Below are 23,681 nucleotides of genomic sequence, written 5' to 3'. Positions count from 1 at the left end.
CAAGAGACAGGTATTAAACAGGACAGCCAGAGAGACAGGTATTAAACAGGACAGCCAGAGAGACAGGTATTAAACAGGAAAGGCAGAGAGACAGGTATTAAACAGGACAGCCAGAGAGACGGGTATTAAACAGGACAGCAGCCAGCGAGACAGGTATTAAACAGGACAGCCAGAGACAGGTATTAAACAGGACAGCCAGAGAGACAGGTATTAAACAGGAAAGCCAGAGACAGGTATTAAACAGGACAGCCAGCGAGACAGGTATTAAACAGGACAGCCAGAGACAGGTATTAAACAGGACAGCCAGAGAGACAGGTATTAAACAGGAAAGCCAGAGAGACAGGTATTAAACAGGAAAGCCAGAGACAGGTATTAAACAGGACATCCAGCGAGACAGGTATTAAACAGGACAGCCAGAGACAGGTATTAAACAGGAAAGGCAGAGAGACAGGTATTAAACAGGAAAGGCAGAGAGACGGGTATTAAACAGGAACGCCAGAGAGACAGGTATTAAACAGGAACGCCAGAGAGACAGGTATTAAACAGGAACGCCAGAGAGACAGGTATTAAACAGGAAAGGCAGAGAGACGGGTATTAAACAGGAACGCCAGAGAGACAGGTATTAAACAGGAAAGGCAGAGAGACAGGTATTAAACAGGAACGCCAGAGAGACAGGTATTAAACAGGAAAGGCAGAGAGACGGGTATTAAACAGGAACGCCAGAGAGACAGGTATTAAACAGGAACGCCAGAGAGACAGGTATTAAACAGGAACGCCAGAGAGACAGGTATTAAACAGGAAAGGCAGAGAGACGGGTATTAAACAGGAACGCCAGAGAGACGGGTATTAAACAGGAACGCCAGAGAGAGATATTACAGTAGAACAAAATATTAGTACCAGAGATAATACACAAATCAAACATGTAATGAAAATGATGTTTCAGAGAATACAAAGAATGAAGATAAGATACTGTAGATAACGGAAGCTGCTCTTTCCATGACATACACTGACCAGGTGAATCCAGATTAAAGCTATGGTCCCTTATTGATGTCACTTGTTAAATCCACTTCAATCAGTGTAGACGAAGGGGAGGAGATATGTTAATGAAGGATTTTTAAGCCTCGAGACAAATTGTGTGTGTGCCATTCAGAGGGTGAATGGTGCCTTTGAATGCCTTTGAATGAGGTATGTTAGTAGGTGCCAGGTTTGAGTGTGTCAAGAACTGCAACGCTGCCGGGTTTTTCCACGCTCAACAGTTTCCTGTGTGTATCAAGAATGGCCCACCACCCAAAGGACATCCAGCCAACTTGACACAGCTGCGGGAAGAATTGGAGTCAACATGGGCCAGCATCCCTGTGGAACGCCTTAGACACTTTGTGGAGTCCATGCACCGACAAATTGAAGCTGTTCTGAGGGGTGCAACTCTATATTAGGAAGGTGTTCCTAATGTTTTGTACACTCAGTGTATTTATTTGCTGTCCATTTTGATGTAATATTTTAAGTGCATGCTGTATTAGTTGTGTTTCTGTGGTTTGAAGGATACAGTGTACATATCTGTCAGGAACATGAAACTACTGTTGACCTGAATAGTTTCTTAACTGTGTTTATAACAAACGATAAAACAAATGTTAAGATGGTAGAAAAATATTTTATTACATACAAAATTAATAAGCATAAAAAAAGTCTAAGATCCAGAAAAAAAATTGGCGTTGACAAATATTACATATATTTTACCGATAAACGTCGATTGCAAAATTTGTATAATACACACTTCAAAATGATTACTTTTTCCTGAATATGTAACAGTTAGAGTAAATGTTTCTTACAGTATAGCAAAAAGCAAGTAAAGTACCACTACGATGATCGCATAAACACTAAAATGTATGTTGACCTTAAACTTGTGAATAAGTACAGAATACTGTATTGTATAGCTTGTTCAGTGATGCCCTTGACGTTTACCCGTTAGTATTAGCCAGTAGTACTAATGCCGTCTGTGAACATCGATAACATAACTCCAAAGTACTTGTAAACCTAATGTAACTTTTGATAATGGCTCTCACAAAGAACCCCGCTGAGGTATTATGTACTTTAACAATTTAATGATGTAAAAAAACATCATTCTAAATACTTTAAAAACTGCAATAATTTAGTATAGTCCATATTCAATACTATTGGTTGGCCGAGGACTCAAACTAAATACTTCCGCTGTTCTGTCGTTCGCTACATACTTCAGTCTGAAACTGACATCAATTAAGTCATTGGTGGTGACATCAAAAGGAGGGGTGTTGTACAAAACAAAGTCATCAACGATTGGATCATCTCTAACCAATCAGAGTATCAAAGCCAATGACACATTTTCTAAATGCAGCTTTATCCACGTGTGTTCTGGCTCTGGTCCAATCCATCAGTTTCTGGGACCAATCAGAACGGTTAGAGTGTGTTTACATTCTAGAAATCATCGGGGAGGTACTCGGCTCCAGACTCATTGCGGAGAACAAACGAACGTCCGTGGGCGTAGCGTAGCATATGGCCGGAGCAAGGAGTCTGGGCAGTCAGGCAAATACATTGGCTCTTCTCTTTTAAATTTGAACTGGTCTGAAAATACAAGAAAAGTCAAAGCAATATAGTGGAGAGATAAACAGTTATTTTCACCTAATGCAGATAAAGGGGCGGCAGGTAGCCTAGTGGTTAGAGCGTTGGACTAGTAACCGAAAGGTTGCTGGATCGAATCCCCGAGCTGACAAGGTAAAAATCTGTCGTTCTGCCCCTGAACAAGGCAGTTAACCCACTGTTCCCCGGTAGACGGTCATTATAAATAAGAATTTGTTCTTAACTGACTTGCCTAGTTAAATAAAGGTTAATAACAAAAATAAAGGAAGAAGGACAAGGAAGCCACTTCAGGCTACCTTGGGAAGAATGTGATATTTATGCCAGAAGCGTACACAATGTCCACTAGTCATATGGGGTTTCATCAACAAATAAAAAATCCTCCGGGCAAAAAAAATGGAATGGATAGTTGGTTAATTGTGCAAGAAATTACTTCTCTCATCGCCTCATGTAACCAGAATACTCCTCATCTTCCTCATCCTCTTCCTCAGACGTAGCAGTGTACGTCTGTGTTATGGCAGGCTCTGTGGCCCAAAACTTGGTGTCAGAGGGCAGGAAGGGAATGGTGGGCTCAGGGGGTTCCACCATCTCTCTCTGCCTCTTCGTCTCCTCATGTCTACTACCTAGGGTTACAGACAGCAGGTTGACATCCAGGCAGCTCTCCTCCTCCTCCTCCTCCTCCTCCGGATGTAATCCCTCTGCATTCCCTGTGTCTCTCTCTGAGGAGAGACTCAAGCTCAAGTCCTGTCCCCGTGAGGCACATTGAGCTGGCTCTGTAAGCTGACTGGTTTGTAAGGGTCTAGGCAGTGGATGGTTGTTTGATAGGGACATTGAGAGGCCGTCAGGTCTGAGCAGAGATTCAGGCTGTTGGTCGCTGGTTATGAAGAGAGGAACGTGAGGGCGGTTGGGCTGTGTCTCAGCGGTGGTCTGAGTGTCTGTGGATGTGGCAGTGGGATATGCCGGAGAGAGGGTGCTTAGATAGGGGTGTAGGAACATCTCTGTTCTAGAGGAAGAGAGGGGGTTATGAGAGGTCAGACGAGCAGTGATCCCGCGTGTCTTGTATCCTTGTCCTCCCCCACTGCTTCGCTCTGTCTCTGCCTCACTTTCTTCCTCACTCTCGCTGTCCTTCCCAGTGCTTCCTGAAGGGGGCGATGGTGGCACTAGATGCACTGAGGGAAATGGTTCCTCATCACAGGGCACTGGATATAGGTTCTCCTCGCGGTGTTGTATTGAGCTCTGCAGAGAAGAGATAGAGTTCATCTGTGAGGTTAGGAGGTGGGTAGTCAGACACATTTCACAGAATAAGACCATGGCTACCGAAATGTTTTAAAAATGAAATACGTTGATAAAAACAAAACAGTCTTAAATCAACAGACTGTTTTGTTTTTTAAATTTTTTATTATATACATTTGCAAAAATGTTTAATAACTTGTTTTTGCTTTGTCATTATGGGGTATTGTGTGTAGATTGCTGAGGGAAATGTTTTATTTAATAAACTTTAGAATACTGTAACGTAACAAAATGTGGAAAAAGTCAAGGGGTCTGAATGCACTTAGTGCACTTTCCGAATGCACCGTATACAAAGTATTCGATAAAGAGACTATGAGAGAGAAAGAAGGGTTTTAGTTTGAACCATGTTGGTTGCAGGAGCCTGGGGCTGCAGCTGTCTGGTAAACACGGAGCCGTTTCAGTCTTTGTGACCACAGCACAATCACATGTATCACAGTGGGGGTGTGTGTGTGTGTGTGTGTGACCTGCAGCTCTTTCCGGCATTGTGCAGGGCTGTCTTTATTTTTGTTAGGGTGTAGATCAGCTTTAACAGTGCAGACAGATTGTAGCTTCCGTCAATGTAATTGTCTGCATCACTTCCAATCCCCCTATATATTTCTTTTGTAACCATATACAGCACCAGTCAAAAGTTTGGACGCCTACTCATTCAAGGGTTTTTCTTTATTTTGACTATTTTCTACAATGTAGAATAATAATGAAGACATCAACACTATGAAATAACACTAAAGGAATCATGTAGTAACCAAAAAAAAGTGTTAAACAAATCAAAATATATTTTAGATTCTTCAAAGTAGCCACCCTTTGCACACTCTTGGCATTCTCTCAACCAGCTTCACCTGGAATGATTTTCCAACAGTCTTGAAGGAATTCTCACATATGCTGGGCACTTGTTGGCTGTTTTTCCTTCACTCTGCGATCCAACTCATCCCAAACCATCTCAACTGGGTTGAGGTCTGGTGATTGTGGAGGCCAGGTCATCTGATCCAGCACTCCATCACTCTCCTTATTGGTAAAATAGCCCTTACACAACCTGGAGGTATGTTTTGGGTCATTGTCCTGCTGAAAAACAAATGATAGTCCCACTAAGGGAAAGCCAGATCGGATGGCGTATCGCTGCAGAATGATGTGGTAGCCATGCTGGTTAAGTGTCCCTTGAATTCCAAATAAATCAGTGTCACCAGCAAAGCACCCCCACAGCATTACACCTCCTCCTCCATGCTTCACGGTGGGAACCACACATGTGGGGTTCATCCGTTCACCTACTCTGTGTCTCAAAAAGAATAGGCGGTTGGAACCAAAAATCAGGACTCAGACTAATGGACAGATTTCCACCAGGCTAATGTCCATTGCTCGTGTTTCTTGGCCCAAGCAAGTCTCTTATTATTGGTGTCCTTTAGTAGTGGTTTCTTTGCAGCAATTCGACCATTAAGGCCTGATTCACGCAGTCTCCTCTGAACAGTTGATGTTGAGATGTGTTTGTTACTTGAACTCTGTAAAGCATTTATTTGGGCTGCAATTTCTGAGGCTGGTAACTCTAATGAACTTATCCTCTGCAGCACAGGTAACTGGTTATTCCTTTCCCGTGGCGGTCCTCATGAGAGCCAGTTTCATAGTGCTTGATGGTTTTTGCGACTGCACTTTAAAAACGTTCAAAGTTCTTGAAATTCTCCGGATTGTCTTAAAGTAATGATGGACTGTCGTTTCTCTTTACTTATTTGAGCTGTTCTTGCCATAATATGAACTTGGCCTTATTACATTTACATTTAAGTCATTTAGCAGACGCTCTTATCCAGAGCGACTTACAAATTGGAAAGTTCATACATATTCATCCTTATACCAAATAGGGCAATCTTCAGTATACCACCCCTATCTTGTCACTACACAACTGATTGGGTCAAACCGCATTTATAAGGAAAGAAATTCCTAAAATGAACTTAACAAGGCACACCTGTTAATTGAAATACATTCCAGGTAACTACCTCATGAAGCTGGTTGAGAGAATGCCAAGAGTGTGCAAAGCTGTCATCAAGGCAAAGGGTGGCTACTTTGACGAATCTCCAATATATTTGGATTTGTGTAAAACTTTTTTGGGTTACTACATGAATACATGTGTTATTTACTAGTTTTGATGTCTTCACTACTATTCTGCAATGTAGAAAATAGTAAAAATAAAGAAAAACCCTTGAATGAGTAGGTGTGTCCTAACTTTGGACTGGTACTGTATATATATTTAAAATATATTTACCTTTATTATTTCCCCCTAACTTTACCACTCCTCCTCTAATTGGAGTAAACCAATGGACAACAACACTTCGGCTTCTACATTTTACTTGACACAACATATTTTACAATAGTTATCTTGTGTTTAAAAAAAAAATCCCATCCTTCAGCTACCATGAACCCATCTATCTCTGAAGTCCATCCAGTTTTATTTCTATTTTGCCATATTTTTCAACTGTGCTGTTATCTTTCACAAAAGTTCTGAATTTCTATACACGGACACAGTATATTTTACATTGTTGTTTCTGATCCCATCAACCCCTCTCAGAAAATCTCTTAACACCATAACTTTTGTATTTCTTTTTGCCATATATTTTTCAGCTGTGCTGTGATGTTTCACAAAAGTACTGAACCTTTCTATTCTCATAGTTTCTACAGATTGTAAATTAATTTTAGCTAAAAGTATGATTATATTATTGATCGACTGACTGACTTTTCAAATCACCCAGTAGAGCTAAGTGCTGAGTTCGCTCCAGGTAAATGTTTCACTTCTCCAACCATTCCTGGACCTGCGACCAAAAACAATCTACATATGGACCAAATAAAATGTATCAAATGATGTATAATAATTTAAATAGAAAAATTCAAAGTTTTGAATCCGCCGTTATTTTGCTGCAATTAGTTGATTGTAAATTTGGGTAGAGCTGACATTTCCATATATTTCTGTAAACTGCATGTGTGACATAACTCCACCAGTCATATTTATGATATAATTTATAAAGATGATACTTTTTTTGGTAATGTTTTTTTATTTAAAAAAAAAAATCTATATTTGAATTTAACCACAATATCTGCTGAATTATATGTTCTGTCTTTTCTGGTGGATTAAACTGAAATTGCAACCAACTTTCTATGGCTTGTTTTAAAAATAACTTTACTATCGAGATTATTTCATTTTCAAATATCCGAAAGTGAGTTTGTAATCTGAATTAAAAGTAAAAAGGCCATTCTTGAACATGGGGTGAGACATTCTTACTAATTTGCTAGAGAACCTGTCCGGATTTAAGTATAACGCTTGTATGACTGAAGCCTTTAGTGAAAGGTCTAATGCTTTAATATTTAATAATTCCTGCCCTCCGAATTCATCTTCATTATATAAATAATCCTGCTTAATTTTGTCTGGCTTGCCATTCCAAATAAAATTGAATATTTTTTGCTCATATAATTTTTTAAAAACTGGTCGCTATGTAGGCAAGGCCATAAGCAAATAGGGCAACTGGGACATGACTGAAGAGTTAATCAAGGTGATTTTTCCACAGAGACAGTTATTTTCCTTTCCAAGGTAGCAAAATCGTCTATTTTTGCTAACTTTCTATTAAAATGTATTGTAGTAAGATAATTTCTCTCTTTCGGGATATGTGTACCAAATATGTCTACATCACCGTCAGACCATTTCATTGGTAAACTACACGGTAATGTAAAAGTTTTATTTTTTTGTGATTCTATATGTAATATAGTACATTAATCATAATTTGGTTGTATCCAGAGAGATTAGAAAAAGTATCTAGATTCTCTATGAGGCCGTGGAGAGATTCTAATTGTGGTCTTAAAAGAAAACATGAATCATCAGCGTACAATGACACCTTTGTTTTTAAGCCTTGGATTTCTAACCCTTTGATATTATTGTTGGATCTGATATTAATAGCTAACATTGCTATGGCCATAATAAATAGATATGCCAATAGTGGGCAACCTTGTTTTACTCCTCTTGACAGTTTAATACTTTCTGAGAAGTAGCCATTATTTACTATTTTACACCTAGGTTTACTATACATAACTTTAACCCATTTTCTAAGAGATTCTCCAAAATGTTTATATTTCAGGCATTTATATATAAATTCCAGTCGTACTTTATCAAAATCCTTTTCCAACTCAGCTATGAATACCAGGCCTGGTTTTCCAGATTTTTTTTATAGTGTTCTATTGTTTCCAGTACTTGTCTTATATTATCTCCATTGTATCGTCCATGTAAAAAACCTGTCTGATTAGGATAATATCCAACAATACCTTTTTAATTCTATACGCTATACATTTTGCTAGAACACTGACATGTAAAGGGGGCCTCCACATTTTTAAATGGACCAGATCTTTATATTTACCACTTGGGTCCTGTTTCAGTAATAATGAAATCAGACCTTCTTGTTGAGTATCTGGTAATCTACCATTTCTATAGAAGTGGTTAAAACATGCTAATCATGGTCTTCTGAATACATCAAAAGTTTAGTGTACTTCCACTGGTATGCCAATCCAACCCTGGAGTTTTCCCGGACATAAAGGCTTTAATTGCGTCAAGAAATTCCTCCTCTGTAATTTATCCTACACATGAATCTTTCTGTACAGTTGTTAATTTTACATTATTAATTGAAAAAGATCCATACAATTATTTTCGGTTAGTGGACTAAAAGTAAAACATGTGCTTAAAGTACTTTGCTTCCCCTTTCAAAATATAGTTTGGTGAATCATGGGTTATTTTTAGTAGCATTTCTATGTTGAAGATTTAAAAAAAGAATTGTGCAGGGCTGTCAGTCTCCACTGTCTGAGTCTCCTGTTGACATTTTAGCATGAGCTAAGATTTGTGACGTGACTTTATCCTACGAGAAACCCAACACTCCTCAGTCAGTGCCTCATGGGTCTTCTGGTCTCGGCTGGCTGCGTCACAGCCTGGGATCGAACCCGGGTCTGTAGTGACGCCTCTAGCACTGTGATGTAGTGCCTTAGACCGCTGCGCCACTCTGGAGGCTAGTTGATTGAAACCAGGGCTAGAATAGATCTATCTGTATCAGTCTATAGCTTACCAGTACTTCTGGAAGGTGTTGTCTCAGACAGATGAATCCAGTGCGGAACAATAGGGTAGTAGTAAACAGCCCAGACAACACGAGCAAACACAAAACCACTGAGATCTCTGTGTCTGTGGAGAGAGATAGGCAGTCAGAACACAAAGACCACATATGTACACACACACACACACACACACACACACTGTACCTGCGATGTACTTGGCAGCAGTTACGGCACAGTGTGGTTGGCTGTAGGAAGAGTTCTTGTTGCGTCTCTCCCCGCTATCTATTATTCTGACGGAGACACAGTACTCTCTGCCTGGAGCCAGGTTCTCTAGAATCTTTTCTTTCAGAGAAGCTATCTTCTCAGAGTACTGGACACACAACAGAAACCAATCAAACCAATGCATCATGGCTTGAATACACAGAGTTATTCAGCACTGAAACGAGAACATGCCATGCAATAGTAAAGCGTCTCTGATGATGCAGTGATGATGTTATACTGTGTGTGAATCTGTCACTCAATTTCAAATTGACCCATATAGCTCCAACCCGTAGGCATTTTTGGCTCTACCTGTCCTCACCGTAGCTCCATGTCTGCTGCTGCTGATGCTTAAACTGTAGTGGAACCTGTTGTAGACATCCCACAGGCCGTCCACAGGAGGCCTCAGGTCCACACACAGATTGCTGCCACAGGCCTTAACACTCACCACGGGCGAATCCAGGAGGGCTACAGGACACACAGAGGGACAAACAGCACTTAGTGGCTGCTGTTCAACCGAGCTGTTTTTAAAGTCTCTCCAACAGGGGAGAACATGTTTTTAAAATGAAGAACGTGTCAGCCTACTTGTGGTTGTATTTGACAAGCTCTGCTAGTGCTCCTGAACACAACTCCAAAGTATTTTAACATTAACCTTACAAATTCCATTCCCTGGTACCCTCCTTCCCCCCACAACCCAGATAAGCACTGGCCTGCTCTCCTTTGGCGTGACTGAGGAGAAACGCTGACACTCGGCTTGTCACCAAAAGCACTCACAAACTTCTACAGATGCACAATCGAGAGCATCCTGTCGGGCTGTATCACCGCCTGGTACGGCAACTGCTCCGCCCACAACCGTAAGGCTCTCCAGAGGGTAGTGAGGTCTGCAGAACGCACCACCGGGGGCAAACTACCTGCCCTCCAGGACACCTACACCACCCGATGTCACAGGAAGGCCATAAAGATCATCAAGGACAACAACCACCCAAGCCACTGCCTGTTCACCCCGCTATCATCCAGAAGGCGAGGTCAGTACAGGTGCATCAAAGCAGGGACCGAGAGACTGAAAAACAGCTTCTATCTCAAGGCCATCAGACTGTTAAACAGCCACCACTAACATTTAGCGGCCGCTGCCAACATACTGACTCAACTCCAGCCACTTTAAAAATGGGAATTGATGGAAATTATGTAAAAATGTACCACTAGCCACTTTAAACAATGCCACTTAATATAATGTTTACATACCCTACATTACCCATCTCATATGTATATACTGTACTCTATATCATCTACTGCATCTTGCCATCTTTATGTAATACATGTACCACTAGCCACTTTAAACTATGCCACTTTATGTTTACATACCCTACAGTACTCATCTCATATGTATATACCGTACTCTATACCATCTACTGCATCTTGCCTATGCCGTTCTGTACCACCACTCATTCATATATCTTTATGTACATATTCTTTATCCCTTTACACTTGTGTGTGTATAGGGTAGTAGTTGTGGAATTGTTAGGTTAGATTACTTGTTGGTTATTACTGCATTGTCGGAACTAGAAGCACAAGCATTTCGCTACACTCGCATTAACATCTGCTAACCATGTGTATGTGACTAATAAAATTTGATTTGATTTGACACTCACTGTCAGTGATGGGTTTAAAGCCGCTTTGGTTGGCCGGGGGTGAGACTTGGTTCCCAGACACAGCGTACACACGGTTGTAGTAGGTGAGACTGTGGCTTGAGAATGCTTTAGTCAGGTTACACACCAGAGGGAACTCCACGTGCTCACAACCAGCCACCACCTCCCAAGACAGGACACCCCTAATTTAAACGAGGGGAAAAAAGAGAGCGGTAATGATAGACAGAGAGAGAAGTTCAAGACTAACTTGTTTGCTAGTTGGCCTAACGTTACACAGTAGTTAGTATGGTGTGTGTATCATTGAGCTAAAATACAAGAAGACACTCCCAAGTCATGTTCTGACAAGTCTATCTTCATCCAGGTGTATGATATTGTTCGGTTCTAATTCTCAAGACTAAAAAACTCAACGGACAAAATGAAAGCTGAACCAAGTTTATTCTTCCCAGAGGGTCAATACAACTGCATTAGACAAAACATGTTTCCACCAACACAAGTATATATACTCCAATTTAGATGCACTCCTTCTCGCCAATCCTTACATCTATTATGGTTTGACAGAAAGGTAATAAACCATAATTTCTCCCTTAAGGGGATCTGACCTCAACCCTTCATTTGCCTAATCCTCAGATCACCACCCGTATCCCCTATAGCAATCCTGTGACTTCCTCCTGTCCACCCAACACATTCCAAAGCCATCTGGCTCCTACAGATAACCATTCACTTCTGATGTAAAAACCAGTCGCTATCACTCTTTAAATAAGATACTTCTGAATATAACAATGTTCCAAGTTTAACCCAGAATCTAACAATATGTTGTGATTACAGTACTGAATCATTCAAAGAGCAAACACATCAAGGGAAGGCAGTTTTGGCCTATTCAACTGAGAGGATGAAAGAGAGAGAGATACTCATACAGAATGACACAACTACATCATACACACATATACCTGTCCGAGGCAACAATTACGCGGTAGTACACGCCCCTGGGGGACCCAGGGCCTGGATCCCACCTCAGCTGGTGGACAAAATGTCTGGAGGAGAGAGTCATATTGACTGGAGCAGGCAGATCACACATAACTGAGAAAGAAGAGGAAGATACATTACATTTAGGGTGTCGTTTTTGTCCTGGATGCTGATTGGCTGAAAACCCGTGGTATATCAGACCGTATACCACGGCATACTATGACACACAATCACTTGTTTACTGCTCTAATTACGTTGGTAATCCATTTTTAATAGCAGTAAGGCATCATGGGGGGGGGGTCTGTGATATATGGCCAATATACCACGGCTAAGGGTTGTATCCAGGCTCTCCACTTCGTGTCGTGTGTAAGAACAGTCCTTAGCCGTGGTATATTGGCCATATACCGCACCCCTTTGGGCCTTATTGCTTAAATATACCACACCCACTCAGGTAAATATACCACACCCACTCAGGTAAATATACCACACCCACTCAGGTAAATATACCACACCCACTCAGGCCTTATTAATAAAAGTAACTTAAAGTATAGGCCTACACCCACACCATTTTGTTGTTGGGGTACAGACACACCATTCAAACACAGGAAAGCTTCTTTTTAACATATTTAATTTGTTTTCCATCAACAACAAAAAAAAGGCCATTTCACTCATATTGTAACTAATTATAGGTCATTATTTTAAAGAAATCACACTGGACTGTTACTTTAAGTATTACCCCTCATAAATACAGTAATGATGACTGCAATTATGAAGCTGTAACGTTACTGAGGAAAATATATTGTACAAGATGCAGAGGGGGGGACAAGCTATGCAAAAATGTCTCACCTGAATGTGCCTGTAGTAACAAGGTGACCATCCATATCACTGGAGTCATGACACCATTGCCACAACACTCAGTGGTCATGTCAATCAAGCTGACTCGTACATCCTCCACCTTGACTCCACTGTGCAGCTGCTCTCATGTCCATCCTCTTCTAGCTGAAAGGACAGATAGGCGACATGGTCTCTTTGCGTGTGGTGTTTGTTCAGTTGGTTCAAAGGATCGGATGATTGAGTTGCAGATGTACTGTTCAACAGTGTTCAGGGGCTGTCGAGGGGTCTGGGGGTTCATCATTTGAGGAGCACTTGTTTTCACACAACTCAAACCAACATTGTGCTGGAATTTTGGAAAGATAAAAAAGGGAAAAAAAACGGACTAATTTGGTAAGCTACATTAGGCTATTGCAACCAGGGTCGTGTCAGAATGTGTTTCTTTTCCTTATAATTTTTTTAAAATATTTTTTTTTTTACAAAAATCTGCTGCTTTGTGATAATGTAAATGGAAACTTGTGTAGCTATGTGGCATAACTAGTTGATATCACTAATTCTCGTTCTGGGTGGCCAACTAGCAGTGGTGGATACTTGAGTAAAAGTAAAGATACCTCAATAGAAGATAACTCAAGTAAAATTCACCCAGTAAAATACTACTTGAGTAAAAGTCTAAATGTATTTGACTTTAAATATACTTCCGTATCAGAAGTAGAAATCTTTTCAAATTGCATATATTAAGCAAACCAGACCGCATAAATGTAGTTTTTATTTTATTTACGGATAGTCAGGGGAACACTCCAACACTCGCACATCATTTACAAACGAAGCATGTGTGTTTAGTGAGTTCGCCAGATCAGAGGCAGGCGGGAGAACCAGAGATGTTCTCTTGATTAAGTGCGTGAATTTGGACTATTTTCCTGTCCTGCTAAGCATTCAAAATGTAACATGCACTTTTGGGTGTTAAGGTTAAATGTATGGAGTAAAACGTACATAATTTTCTTTAGGAATGTAGTGAAGTAAAAGTTGTCCAAAATATAAATAGTAAAGCAAATAAGTAGTACTTAAAAAGTATTTTTACACCCCTGCCAACTAGTTACATCAACATTACCAAAACAAGCGTGCAAAACCACGATAACCGCTAGCAAAACAACAGTTAGCTAACGTTCGCTGTCGGTTCCACTAATGCCATGATTCCGTTAGCTTCTCGCTAACAAAGCCTAGGCCAAACTGTATATATCATTTGATAACTACAAGCATAATGCAATAACAATAAAGCATAGCTACCGATATGAGATGTTCACATTTCTGCCTGGTTGGCAACAGAACGTTAAACAAGAGCCAGTCCTCTGCCACAATTGGGGTGCTTTCCGCAACTGCTGCCAGCTTGAAGAAATTCAAAGGTTTTTGCCGCGTTCAAAACAACTGGGAACTCGGAAATATCCGACTTACATGCGTTAAAAAACGAGTTACGACTGGGAAAATAATTTAACGGTCATCCAACTCGGAATTCCAAATCGGGCAACTCGGGCAATTCTTTCTAGAGATCAGACTTTCCCACCTGAAGATCAACGACGACGTAATTTGACCTCGTATTTTTCCCGAGTTCCCAGTTGTTTTGAACGCGGCATAACAACGCTGCTACTGGAAATGACGACAATGTTGAGCAACCAGCCACAGATCTTTATACGAACGGATTGGCTTTACCTGGGGGACATTGTTTCACACTAAGCAATTCGTTTTTTTAGAGAGCAGTGTACTTTAACACGACATATAAATCTCGACGTATCAAGGAATTTCCCACAGAATAACTTTTGGAAACAATAACCTAAAAGACACACATTCCACACAAAAACCGGGTCACGATTTGATTATTGAGCTCTAATTCTTCTTTCATGAAATTGCACGTACATTACAATAAATTAAACTGACACACATCAGTGGTATTCAAAGTCGGGGTGGGTGGAACTGCATTAATGTCGCCAAATAACAAACAAAAAATACAAATTAATAGTACATGCTATAGTATGGGACAATATACAAACGTTTTTGAGAAAGATCATTTCAAAAAATCAAATGTATCTGAATGAACAGAATCCTGATAACACTTAGAGACATGTTAAGGCTGTCATTAGTTTTTGGGTGAGGATTGGGAAAGTGTGAATACCTCTGTTTTACATACACATTTCTCAACAGAAGACAATATTTGAGAAGGAATGCACGTGATAGAAGGCATATTCAACCAAGTGGAATATCTGTGCAATTATCGGCTAAGACATTTTACACTGTAGACCTACACTTCACGCACGCCTCAATGTCCCATATAGCCTGAGAAGTCTTCCTCCTCCTCTGTCTCATTGTGAGACTGCAGAGTGCCAGTGTGCGTTACCAGGCAGTCAGAGTATGTCTTTGTACAGCTGACAGCACGTCTATCTGAATATTCAGAGTATTTGTGTGTGCAGTCTGTCTGTGGCGGTGTCAGTACTCGGCCTGTATCTTCCTGTATCTCACCCTGTGATCCCATGCTGTCTAGTCCTAATGTCCTCTGTAAGGAGTCTATGGAAAGTAGAGGCTTCTGCTCCTGTTTGGAACAGCCTAATAAAACATCCGTCTCATTCTCATCCTCCCTCTTTAAAGCCTCCAGAGTCACAGAGAACAGATTGACATTAATAGAGGTCTCCTCCCTCTCTTTCTCCTCCTTCGTCTCTTCCTCCTCCTCTCCACCCAACCCTACAAGTCCCAGAGGTCTGGGTTGATCTCTGTCTTGGCTGGAAATTACCTTCACTAGTTCACCTTTGACCTCGCTCTGACCCTGACCTACAAGCACCACCACAGGAGCTTCCTCTTCCTCCTCAGCAGCTGCCTCAAAACTCAACCCCCCAGAATGCCCTACTGTGTTAAGGGCCACATTGGCCCCTGATGCATCCTGGGACTGTATGGTGCCGGCGCTGCTTTTTGAGGAGAGCTTGGGGGCGCAGTCCATGTAGTAATCATTTCCCCCCTCCTCCTCTTCACCCTCTGATCCCATGCTGTCTAGTCCTAATGTCCTCTGTAAGGAGTCTATGGGAAGTAGAGGCTTCTGCTCCTGTTTGGAACAGCCTAATAAAACATCTGTCTCATTCTCATGCTCCTCCTCCTCCCTCTTTAAAGCCCCCAGAGTCACAGAGAACAGATTGACATTACCAGAGGTCTCACCCCTCATCTCTTTCTCTTCCTCCTCCACCTCCGTCATCTCTTTCTCCTCCTCTCCACCCAACCCTACAAGTCCCAGAGGTCTGGGTTGTTCTCCGTCTAGACTGGAAATGATCTTCGCTAGTTCACCTTTGACTTCTCTCTGACCCTGACCTTCAAGCACCACCACAACCACAGGAGCTTCCTTTTCCTCCTCAGCAGCTGCCTCAAAACTCAACCCCCCAGAAAGCCCTGCTCCGTTAAGAAGGGCAACATTGGCCCCTGATGCATCCTGGGACTGTGTGGTGCTGGAGCTGCTATCAAAGGAGAGCCCCGCGTCGCGGTCCATGTAGACCGCACCGTTTCCCTCCTCCTCCTCTTCATCCTCCTCCTCCTCTTCCTCCTCCTCCTCTTCCTCCCCTGCTCGGTTTGAGTTCTCTCTGTTGTGGTGTGCTTTTGGTGTGAGGGCCTTTCCTTGTTTTTCTGGCTCAGAGGATATAGAGACCAGGTCAGGAACTGTTCTCTCTGGGATGACTAGGTAGCCCTCAACCAGGGCAGTCTGCATGGGGAGAGGGAGAAGAGAGAGGCTGTGTTAGACACAGAGAAAGGCACAGTGATGTCACTGCCTGAAGCTGATTTAACTTTATGTGGACTACAGGGCATGAAAGAGTTGACGTTAATGTTATTTGCCTTTTGCAGGAATTTACTTTTGCTTTGTATTTCTTAAGCTCCACAAATTCACATCCTGGACCAACAGATCAACATTGAAACAATGGCAAAGCCAAACAAATAATATCACAGACAAACAGTGAGAGAGTTGAGAGAGATGGGTTTGACAATGTAAACATATGTTTCCCATGCCACTAAAGCCCTTTACATTGAATTGAAACAAATGAGTGAGAGTGTAGGGTGTGGTTAGCTACAAGATAGAGCCATTTCTCACCAGTGATCTAGGCAGGTGGGTCTTTAACTTGCACAGGAACCCAGTGTAGAACAGGACAAACATTAGAACCATCAGGCCTGCTCCACTCACAATGAGGAGAACCGACACCCCGGCTACAACAGCAGGGACTGGGGGGGGACGGGGGGGGGACAAGTCATGGTTAGACCCCTGTCCAAGGTGCACTGAATGAACAGAATAATCCTGATAACATAAGAGTTCCATGCAATATGTAAAATAGTAACACATTACCTAATATCTGGCATAGTAAAAGTGATGAAGCATAACTATAGACAATATTCACCTCTGTTAGGCTCCACAATACTGGTGTGAGCACACTTCCACTCAGAAAGCTGTGTGTTCTTGTTGGTGGTGATCTTCGTATGCACCCTCACACAGTACTCTGCACCCACCTTCAAGTTCTCCAGCATATAACTTAAATGACGTGTACGGGTCTCTTTGAACTGAAAATGAATATGATTGAGATGAAATGGTCATCATTTGTAAAATAAAAAAATAATTTGAATAGAATTTGACACTACAATGAAGACAGGGAAAGGATAGGCATTGTTGTTTTCACCTGAGTCTCTCCTGCTCTCTTCCAGTCGATCTGAAAGGATACAGTGCTCCCATAGACTTTTTGAATGGTTCTCATCTCAGGCAGTGTGATGTTGATTACCAGGCAATTGCCACATCCATCCAAAGACAATATTGGAGGACCAATAACAGCTGTGGAAGATATAAATGGTACTGTAGCATCATTTCACAGTTAAATACTTTACTTTTTTATTTTTATTTTTTTTAACAAGAATATATTATAACAGACACATTGACACACAAATACATGCCTAGACTGTGTTATGTGATGTCAACTTGGCTAATGTAAATAATGGCCCTCACACAAACACTTGATTAAAATCCCTAGCAGAAGTATAGTCATCCGCCTATTAGTAAGACAGAATGACCAGCTGACGTACTCTCTGTGAAGGGGGTGAAGGTGATCCCGGCCAAGGGCGACTCTAAGAGGTCGTGGGAAGCCTGAACACACAATCTGTGTTCTTCTTTGGGGTACAGATCCAGCTTCTGATTTGTCATGTTGGTTTGATGTTGTAGCTGTAGGGTCACGTTGTTTTCTCTGTTAGGATAGAATATAGGATAGGATAAAATTACAAAGTAGACCTAGTTAAATTACTTTATTGACAAAATACAGTGAGTTAATTTGGAATCCAAATTATTATAATTTTGAATCAATGTGGTCTTCAGACCTCAACAAGATATATTCTTTCTCAGAGTGGTGTGTGTTGCAACATTACTGGTTTAGTATTCTTTCCTGTTCCATAATGGCTTAAGAGTATTTATCTACGCATATATTATATTCCAAAAAGATTGGAAATGTGATTTATCCATATTGGGAAACGTATCTGATGATTTATACATATGTACATTGGATGATGCCCACATTGATCATGTCCAGGGTTATACATATCTGGGTATCTGGATTGACGAAAAGCTATCTTTCAAAAAGCTAATTGATGAGTTAGTTAAGAGGTTTTTAGGAATAGGGAATGTCTTTCGTTAAATAGCAGAAAACAAAATAATTCAGTCTACATTCATTCCGGCTTTAGACTACGGCGATATCTTCTATATCAGGTTTTCCCAAACTGGGGTACACGCAATGCCGTCGGGGGTACGCCAAATAAAAAATGTGATTCACATTTTTTTTTTTTAAATACCAAAAATATTATAATCAAACAGCACATTTAGATTTTCCAACGGGGGCTATACATTTGGGTGAGTTTTTTCCCCCTCCCCTGAGTAGCCTCGTTTCACTGCCAAAAATAAAATAAACCATCCGGCGAAATAACAACACAATGTCAAATACAGGTAGCCTAGTCAAATGATTAACATCCAATCACATTAACCGTTACTCTCTCGCGGGAAACCTTCACTCTTGCGCAGACATTTAGAAATGAAACATGACAATTTGAAAAATAAGCCACGGGAGTTTTTGGAGCAAGAATAAAGATGACTTTGGAGTAGTAAGACCTGTATAAAAGCAACAGATACCATTAATAAGAAGGGGCTAGAAGCATCTTTTAAGGTGAGCTACCGAGTGGCTAGGACAGGCACGCCCCATACTATTGTGGAGGTCTTAATTCTTCCTGCTGCCGCAGATATGGGCTGGGACAATGCTGGGGGAAAAGGCCAAAAAAACTATACAGACAATGCCTTCATCAAACAACACTGTTTCACAACGCATCAGTGACATGGCAGGAGCTGTTTTGAAACAGTTACTGCTTCACATACAAGCCAGTGAATTCTATGCGTTACAGCTGGATGAGTCAACAGACGTGGCGGGCCTGGCACAGCTCCTGGTATATGTCCGTTACGCTTATGGGGGGTCAATTAAGGAAGACATCCTCTTCTGCAAACCACTGGAAACCAGGACAACATGAGATTATATTTTTAAAGTACTGGACAGATTTGTGACATCAAATGGACTTTGGTGGTCAAGATGTGTTGGGATCTGTACTGATGGAGCAAAAGCCATGACAGGGAGACAGTGGAGTGGTAACGCGCGTGCAAGCAGTTGCTCCCGACGCCACTTGGGTACACTGCAGCATCCACCGAGAGGCTCTTGCTGCCAAGGGAATGCCTGACAGCTTGAAAGACGTTTTTGACACTACAGTGAAAATGGTTAACTTTGTTAAAGCAAGGCCCCTGAATTCTCGTGTATTTTCTGCATTATGCAATGATATGGGCAGCGACCATGTAAAGCTTTTACAACATACAGAAGGGCGCTGGTTATCAAGGGGAAAAGTATTGACACGTTTTTTTTAAATTGAGAGACGAGCTTACAGTTCTATACTGACCATAATTTTCACTTGTCTGACCGCTTGCATGGCGAGTTTCTCACATGACTGGCCTTTCTCACCTGAATGATCTGAATCTAGGATTACAGGGACTCTCCACAACTATATTCAATGTGCCGGACAAAATTGAGGCTGTGATTAAGAAGTTGGAGCTCTTTTCTGTCTGCATTAACAAGGGCAACACACAGGTCTTTCCATCATTGTATGATATTTTTTGTGTGCAAATGAACTCAAGCTTACGGACAATGTCAAATGTGATATAGCGAAGCACCTGAGTGAGCTGGGTGCGCAACATTTCTAGACCTCTTTGAAAAGCGAGTCAGGTAAAGAGCTTTTTTTGTCTTAAAGGTGCAATGTTGTATTTTGAGATATGCTTGAATAAGCTAAGTAGCCAATAGGCAGAGGGCTGCATAATTTGTCTTATTCTCTGTAATAATTGTATGGGAATAATAATGTATTTTATGAAGTGGTTTCTTGCATCAAACAACGCAACATTTTCAGTCACCTTCTTGTCTGAAGGACAAGTGGACAAACAGGTTAATGTCAAGCCCTGCATGTTTTTAGAAACGTCTCATGGAATGTAGGTCTACATTGAACACCACACATTGTCTGCTACTGTAGGCTGAATGATAGAACAGCCATTTCCATGTTAAAATGTTATGGGATGCATCTTCTCCATTGTTTCTGATGGTAGGCCACTCTGGTAGGCCTACGTTATGATCAAATAGCCACAGTAGTCTACTTGGTTACTGTTAAAATTAACTTAAAGCGGGTACAACCCGTAAACGCACTGTTCACAGTAAACGCACTCTGGAAGTTGCACAGAATGTTCAAGTTTGCGCTCAACAGACCTGAAATTCACTCAGTGCCGATAAAAATTAGAGGGAACATTGGTTGCCACTGTATCCCAAACAAGGAACAGTAAATCAATAACTTGCTGCCAGTACCAGGTGTGTTAATTGTCTGTAATGTCTACTGGTTAAATCTTAATAATATCTTAATGTAAATTGTTCGTAATGTCTTGTCAGTTCTGTGTTGGACACCAGGAAGATTAGCGGATGTTTTGGCGTCAGCTAATGGGGATCCTAATACAATGTAATTAAAAAAGATTCACAGGCCTTTTTTTTCTCCAGTGGTAAGACCTGCAGAGCAGAGTACTGTCTCTGGAGTTGAGACACTATGAGGGTGCAAACTACAACCACAGAGCTGTAGCTATGTTCAAGTGAAAGCAATACTTGAGAAAACACGTCACACTGCAGTCAAATGTTCCATCCACAAACACACTTGGTAAGATAGGCAAATTGTTCTGAATAGACTAAAATGTTGCAATACACACGCAAAGGTGAAAAATTCAAAAGCTTATTTCTAAGACCAGCGCTCATCTCCACAAAGTGAAAAAACGAAATGCTCTGACAGAAGACATTGCTTTTCACTAAAACACTCATTGGAAAGTTATGATTTAAAAACTGTAATTATAGCATCATCATTATTACTACACCTAACGTCTGACACACGTTTACAACCCAGTCATATCAAGTGTCATGGGAATCAGATCCCCATCATTTGTCTAAAGTCCATAAACCTTAACCACAATGCAGTAGTAGAATTATCCAATATGATAAACACAAGCAAAATCATGATGATGGGTGATTGTAGGTGACAACCTGCGAAAGATCTTGTACATGGGCCCGGGTGGTGTGCCTGGCCCAGGGATCCAGCGGAGAACATGGTGGAAGTTGAGAGAATCGATGGTAACATTGACTGGAGCAGGCAGTGTACACAGTGCTAGGATGGCAAAAGGGGATACAGAGAGGGACATTATCATTAAACTCATAAATGAAGATAGCATACAGTATGTCAGTACAATCCACTATACTGCCCACAGACACAGACTGTTTGTGGGTGTATGTGTGAGAGCAACTAGAGACTTCAGTATCTTATCCCAGCTAAGGTACAGTAAATCAATAACTTCTACCTAGCTGCCAGTAACCCCACCATGTTATGTAATCAACGGCCAATGGTTACTTTCTTAAATTTGACTATGACAGTTTATTACAAATCAGTCTGACAGTATTTCAATCTAAAAGACAGTATGGTTTGAAGTGACTGAAATGCATCAGAAAGGTATTGAGAAGTTCAGAAGACCATCAGGCAATAATGTTGTATGATCTTCTGTGTAGAAAATAACACCATCATTGACAATGTTCTTTCCCCCTCAGTCTGATTTAGTGCCTGGTCTTGCCCACGCTATTCTAATGGCTTGTGGGCATAGTAGCTGGAAACAGTGTTCCTGAGTCGTATCTTTCAGTAACGGCATCATAATATTGTTAAGCTTGAAACGTTAAAAAGAGAGCCACATTTGTAGGAAGAAAACAGACACCGGTCTGTTAATTACAACCGCATCTAGAATCTACCCTAAATTTTCTCTTGCGACCTCGTTTTCAAATTGACCCCTAGTTTGGGAAACTCAACACTGCTCAGCAGTAAACAATGCTACGTGGAACCTGTTCTTAAACCCATAATAGCAGTGGACAACTTACCATAAAAACACTGCAACATCAAATAAATAGTTAGAAGGAAACGTTTCATATCTTTTTATTCCTAAAACCTTTTAAACAATTCTCTAGAGGACTGGTCCATTGTTGGTCAATGTTCTGAAAAACAAAAGATATTGAATACAGAAGTGAATATGAAGTTATCCCACTCACACAAAAGAAAAGGTAGAGCAGTACTGTGAGGTTTGTTTGAAGTCTATTGATATAACGACCAGGTTGTATGATCTAATGTTGGGACAGGTGAACAATACTTGACTCAATCTATGCTTACTTTAGGCTACTGTTATGTGTTTATATAAATATGTTGTCTACAACCAGTCTGCAACTCTTGAAATTATTAAACACAACAAACACTTTTAATGAATAATATAAAAGATAGAGATTTGTGTAGTCTTCCAAGTCTAGTGTTTCTAATAATGACTTCGCTAGTAAAGGGGTAACGTTACGCTACACTGTTCCTTGATCCGAACTAAATGCTGACATTAATAAATAATTTTACCTGAAGACATACCTTCCTTGATGAATCCCTTTCAAAGAACGTGATATTTCCCCTGTGCGTAAAAGAAGAAGAGAAATTAGACACGTAAACACATAAACAGTCTGGCTGGGCAGTGAATACTAGTAATTTATTCGTTTCTTTCAGTCACGTGTTTTCCAAACGTCACTCGTTTCCGTGAAATCACATTGTAACCCGGTCGAACGCTCCCAAATGGCAATGGGCAAAAATGTGTATAACTAAACCAAGATAGACCACGGCCTGTCGTTTGCAATGGAAACAAATAAGTCATATTGAGATGAGATCCTATTCGTCCGTTTAGCAGATATCTGCATATTCACGTTAGGGAACGCCTACTCTGTGAAGTGCGCGTGTGCAATAACTAAATTCGCCTTTGCGTTCCTTCTAAACAATGCGATTTTTTATAACTTTGGCAAAGGTTAAAGTCTACAAAACGTAGTCCACTCTGTTTATAACATATTCTAGTTTTGGGAACAGAAAACTGTATTGAGATAAAAAAATTTAATCGATGAGAAAATGTGCAGAATGTCGACCAAAATCTTCTACCGTCTTCTACCACTACCGGCCACTGGGCTTCCTCTCACTACCATATTTGGTAGTTAGTTTGAACGCCAAGCGGATGCTGTACATTTATACATCTGGTGAAATATCTGTCTCATTGTTCTATCTGTGGAATGGACTTCTTCTATGGTATATTGACGATCGCACAATGTAATGTGCATCCGGCAACCTGCTGTGCGGGATGGAAACAGGATTCCCCAAAATGCAACCAAAAAAAAGAACAAAAAATAAACTAAATCAAACAACTTTTCTGTTAACAAAATAAAACATATGATCTATACACAGGCTCACGGGGAACCTGGGAGGGCGGGTCTTCAGAAATAAGATCCTTAAGTCCCAAAAACTTTCTGCCGCAAACACAATAATGTCCAGGTTTCTTTTACTTCTTTGAGACTTGTGCCGCACAGTTTA

At 40.9% G+C, this 23,681-nt stretch overlaps 1 protein-coding gene across 1 annotated transcript; it reads right to left on the bottom strand.

Moving 5' to 3' along the window:
* Positions 1 to 1,628: 1,628 nt before the first annotated feature.
* Positions 1,629 to 21,601, bottom strand: LOC139547283 (uncharacterized). Its single transcript, XM_071356340.1, has 13 exons — positions 21,302 to 21,601; positions 17,742 to 17,899; positions 17,345 to 17,493; positions 17,069 to 17,228; positions 16,768 to 16,895; positions 14,968 to 16,383; positions 12,672 to 12,804; positions 11,810 to 11,939; positions 10,866 to 11,044; positions 9,539 to 9,684; positions 9,163 to 9,328; positions 8,973 to 9,085; positions 1,629 to 3,843 (listed from the first exon to the last, which is right to left on the bottom strand). The coding sequence occupies exons 1-13, from the start codon at positions 21,484 to 21,486 to the stop codon at positions 3,046 to 3,048; spliced, it is 3,861 nt and encodes a 1,286-aa protein (XP_071212441.1). The 5' UTR covers positions 21,487 to 21,601; the 3' UTR covers positions 1,629 to 3,045.
* Positions 21,602 to 23,681: the final 2,080 nt, after the last annotated feature.

The sequence above is a fragment of the Salvelinus alpinus genome, chromosome 20 (assembly GCF_045679555.1).
Source record: "Salvelinus alpinus chromosome 20, SLU_Salpinus.1, whole genome shotgun sequence".
NCBI lineage: Eukaryota > Metazoa > Chordata > Actinopteri > Salmoniformes > Salmonidae > Salvelinus > Salvelinus alpinus.
Note: the sequence above shows the minus strand (reverse complement) of the source record. Positions and strands in the feature narration are given on the sequence as shown.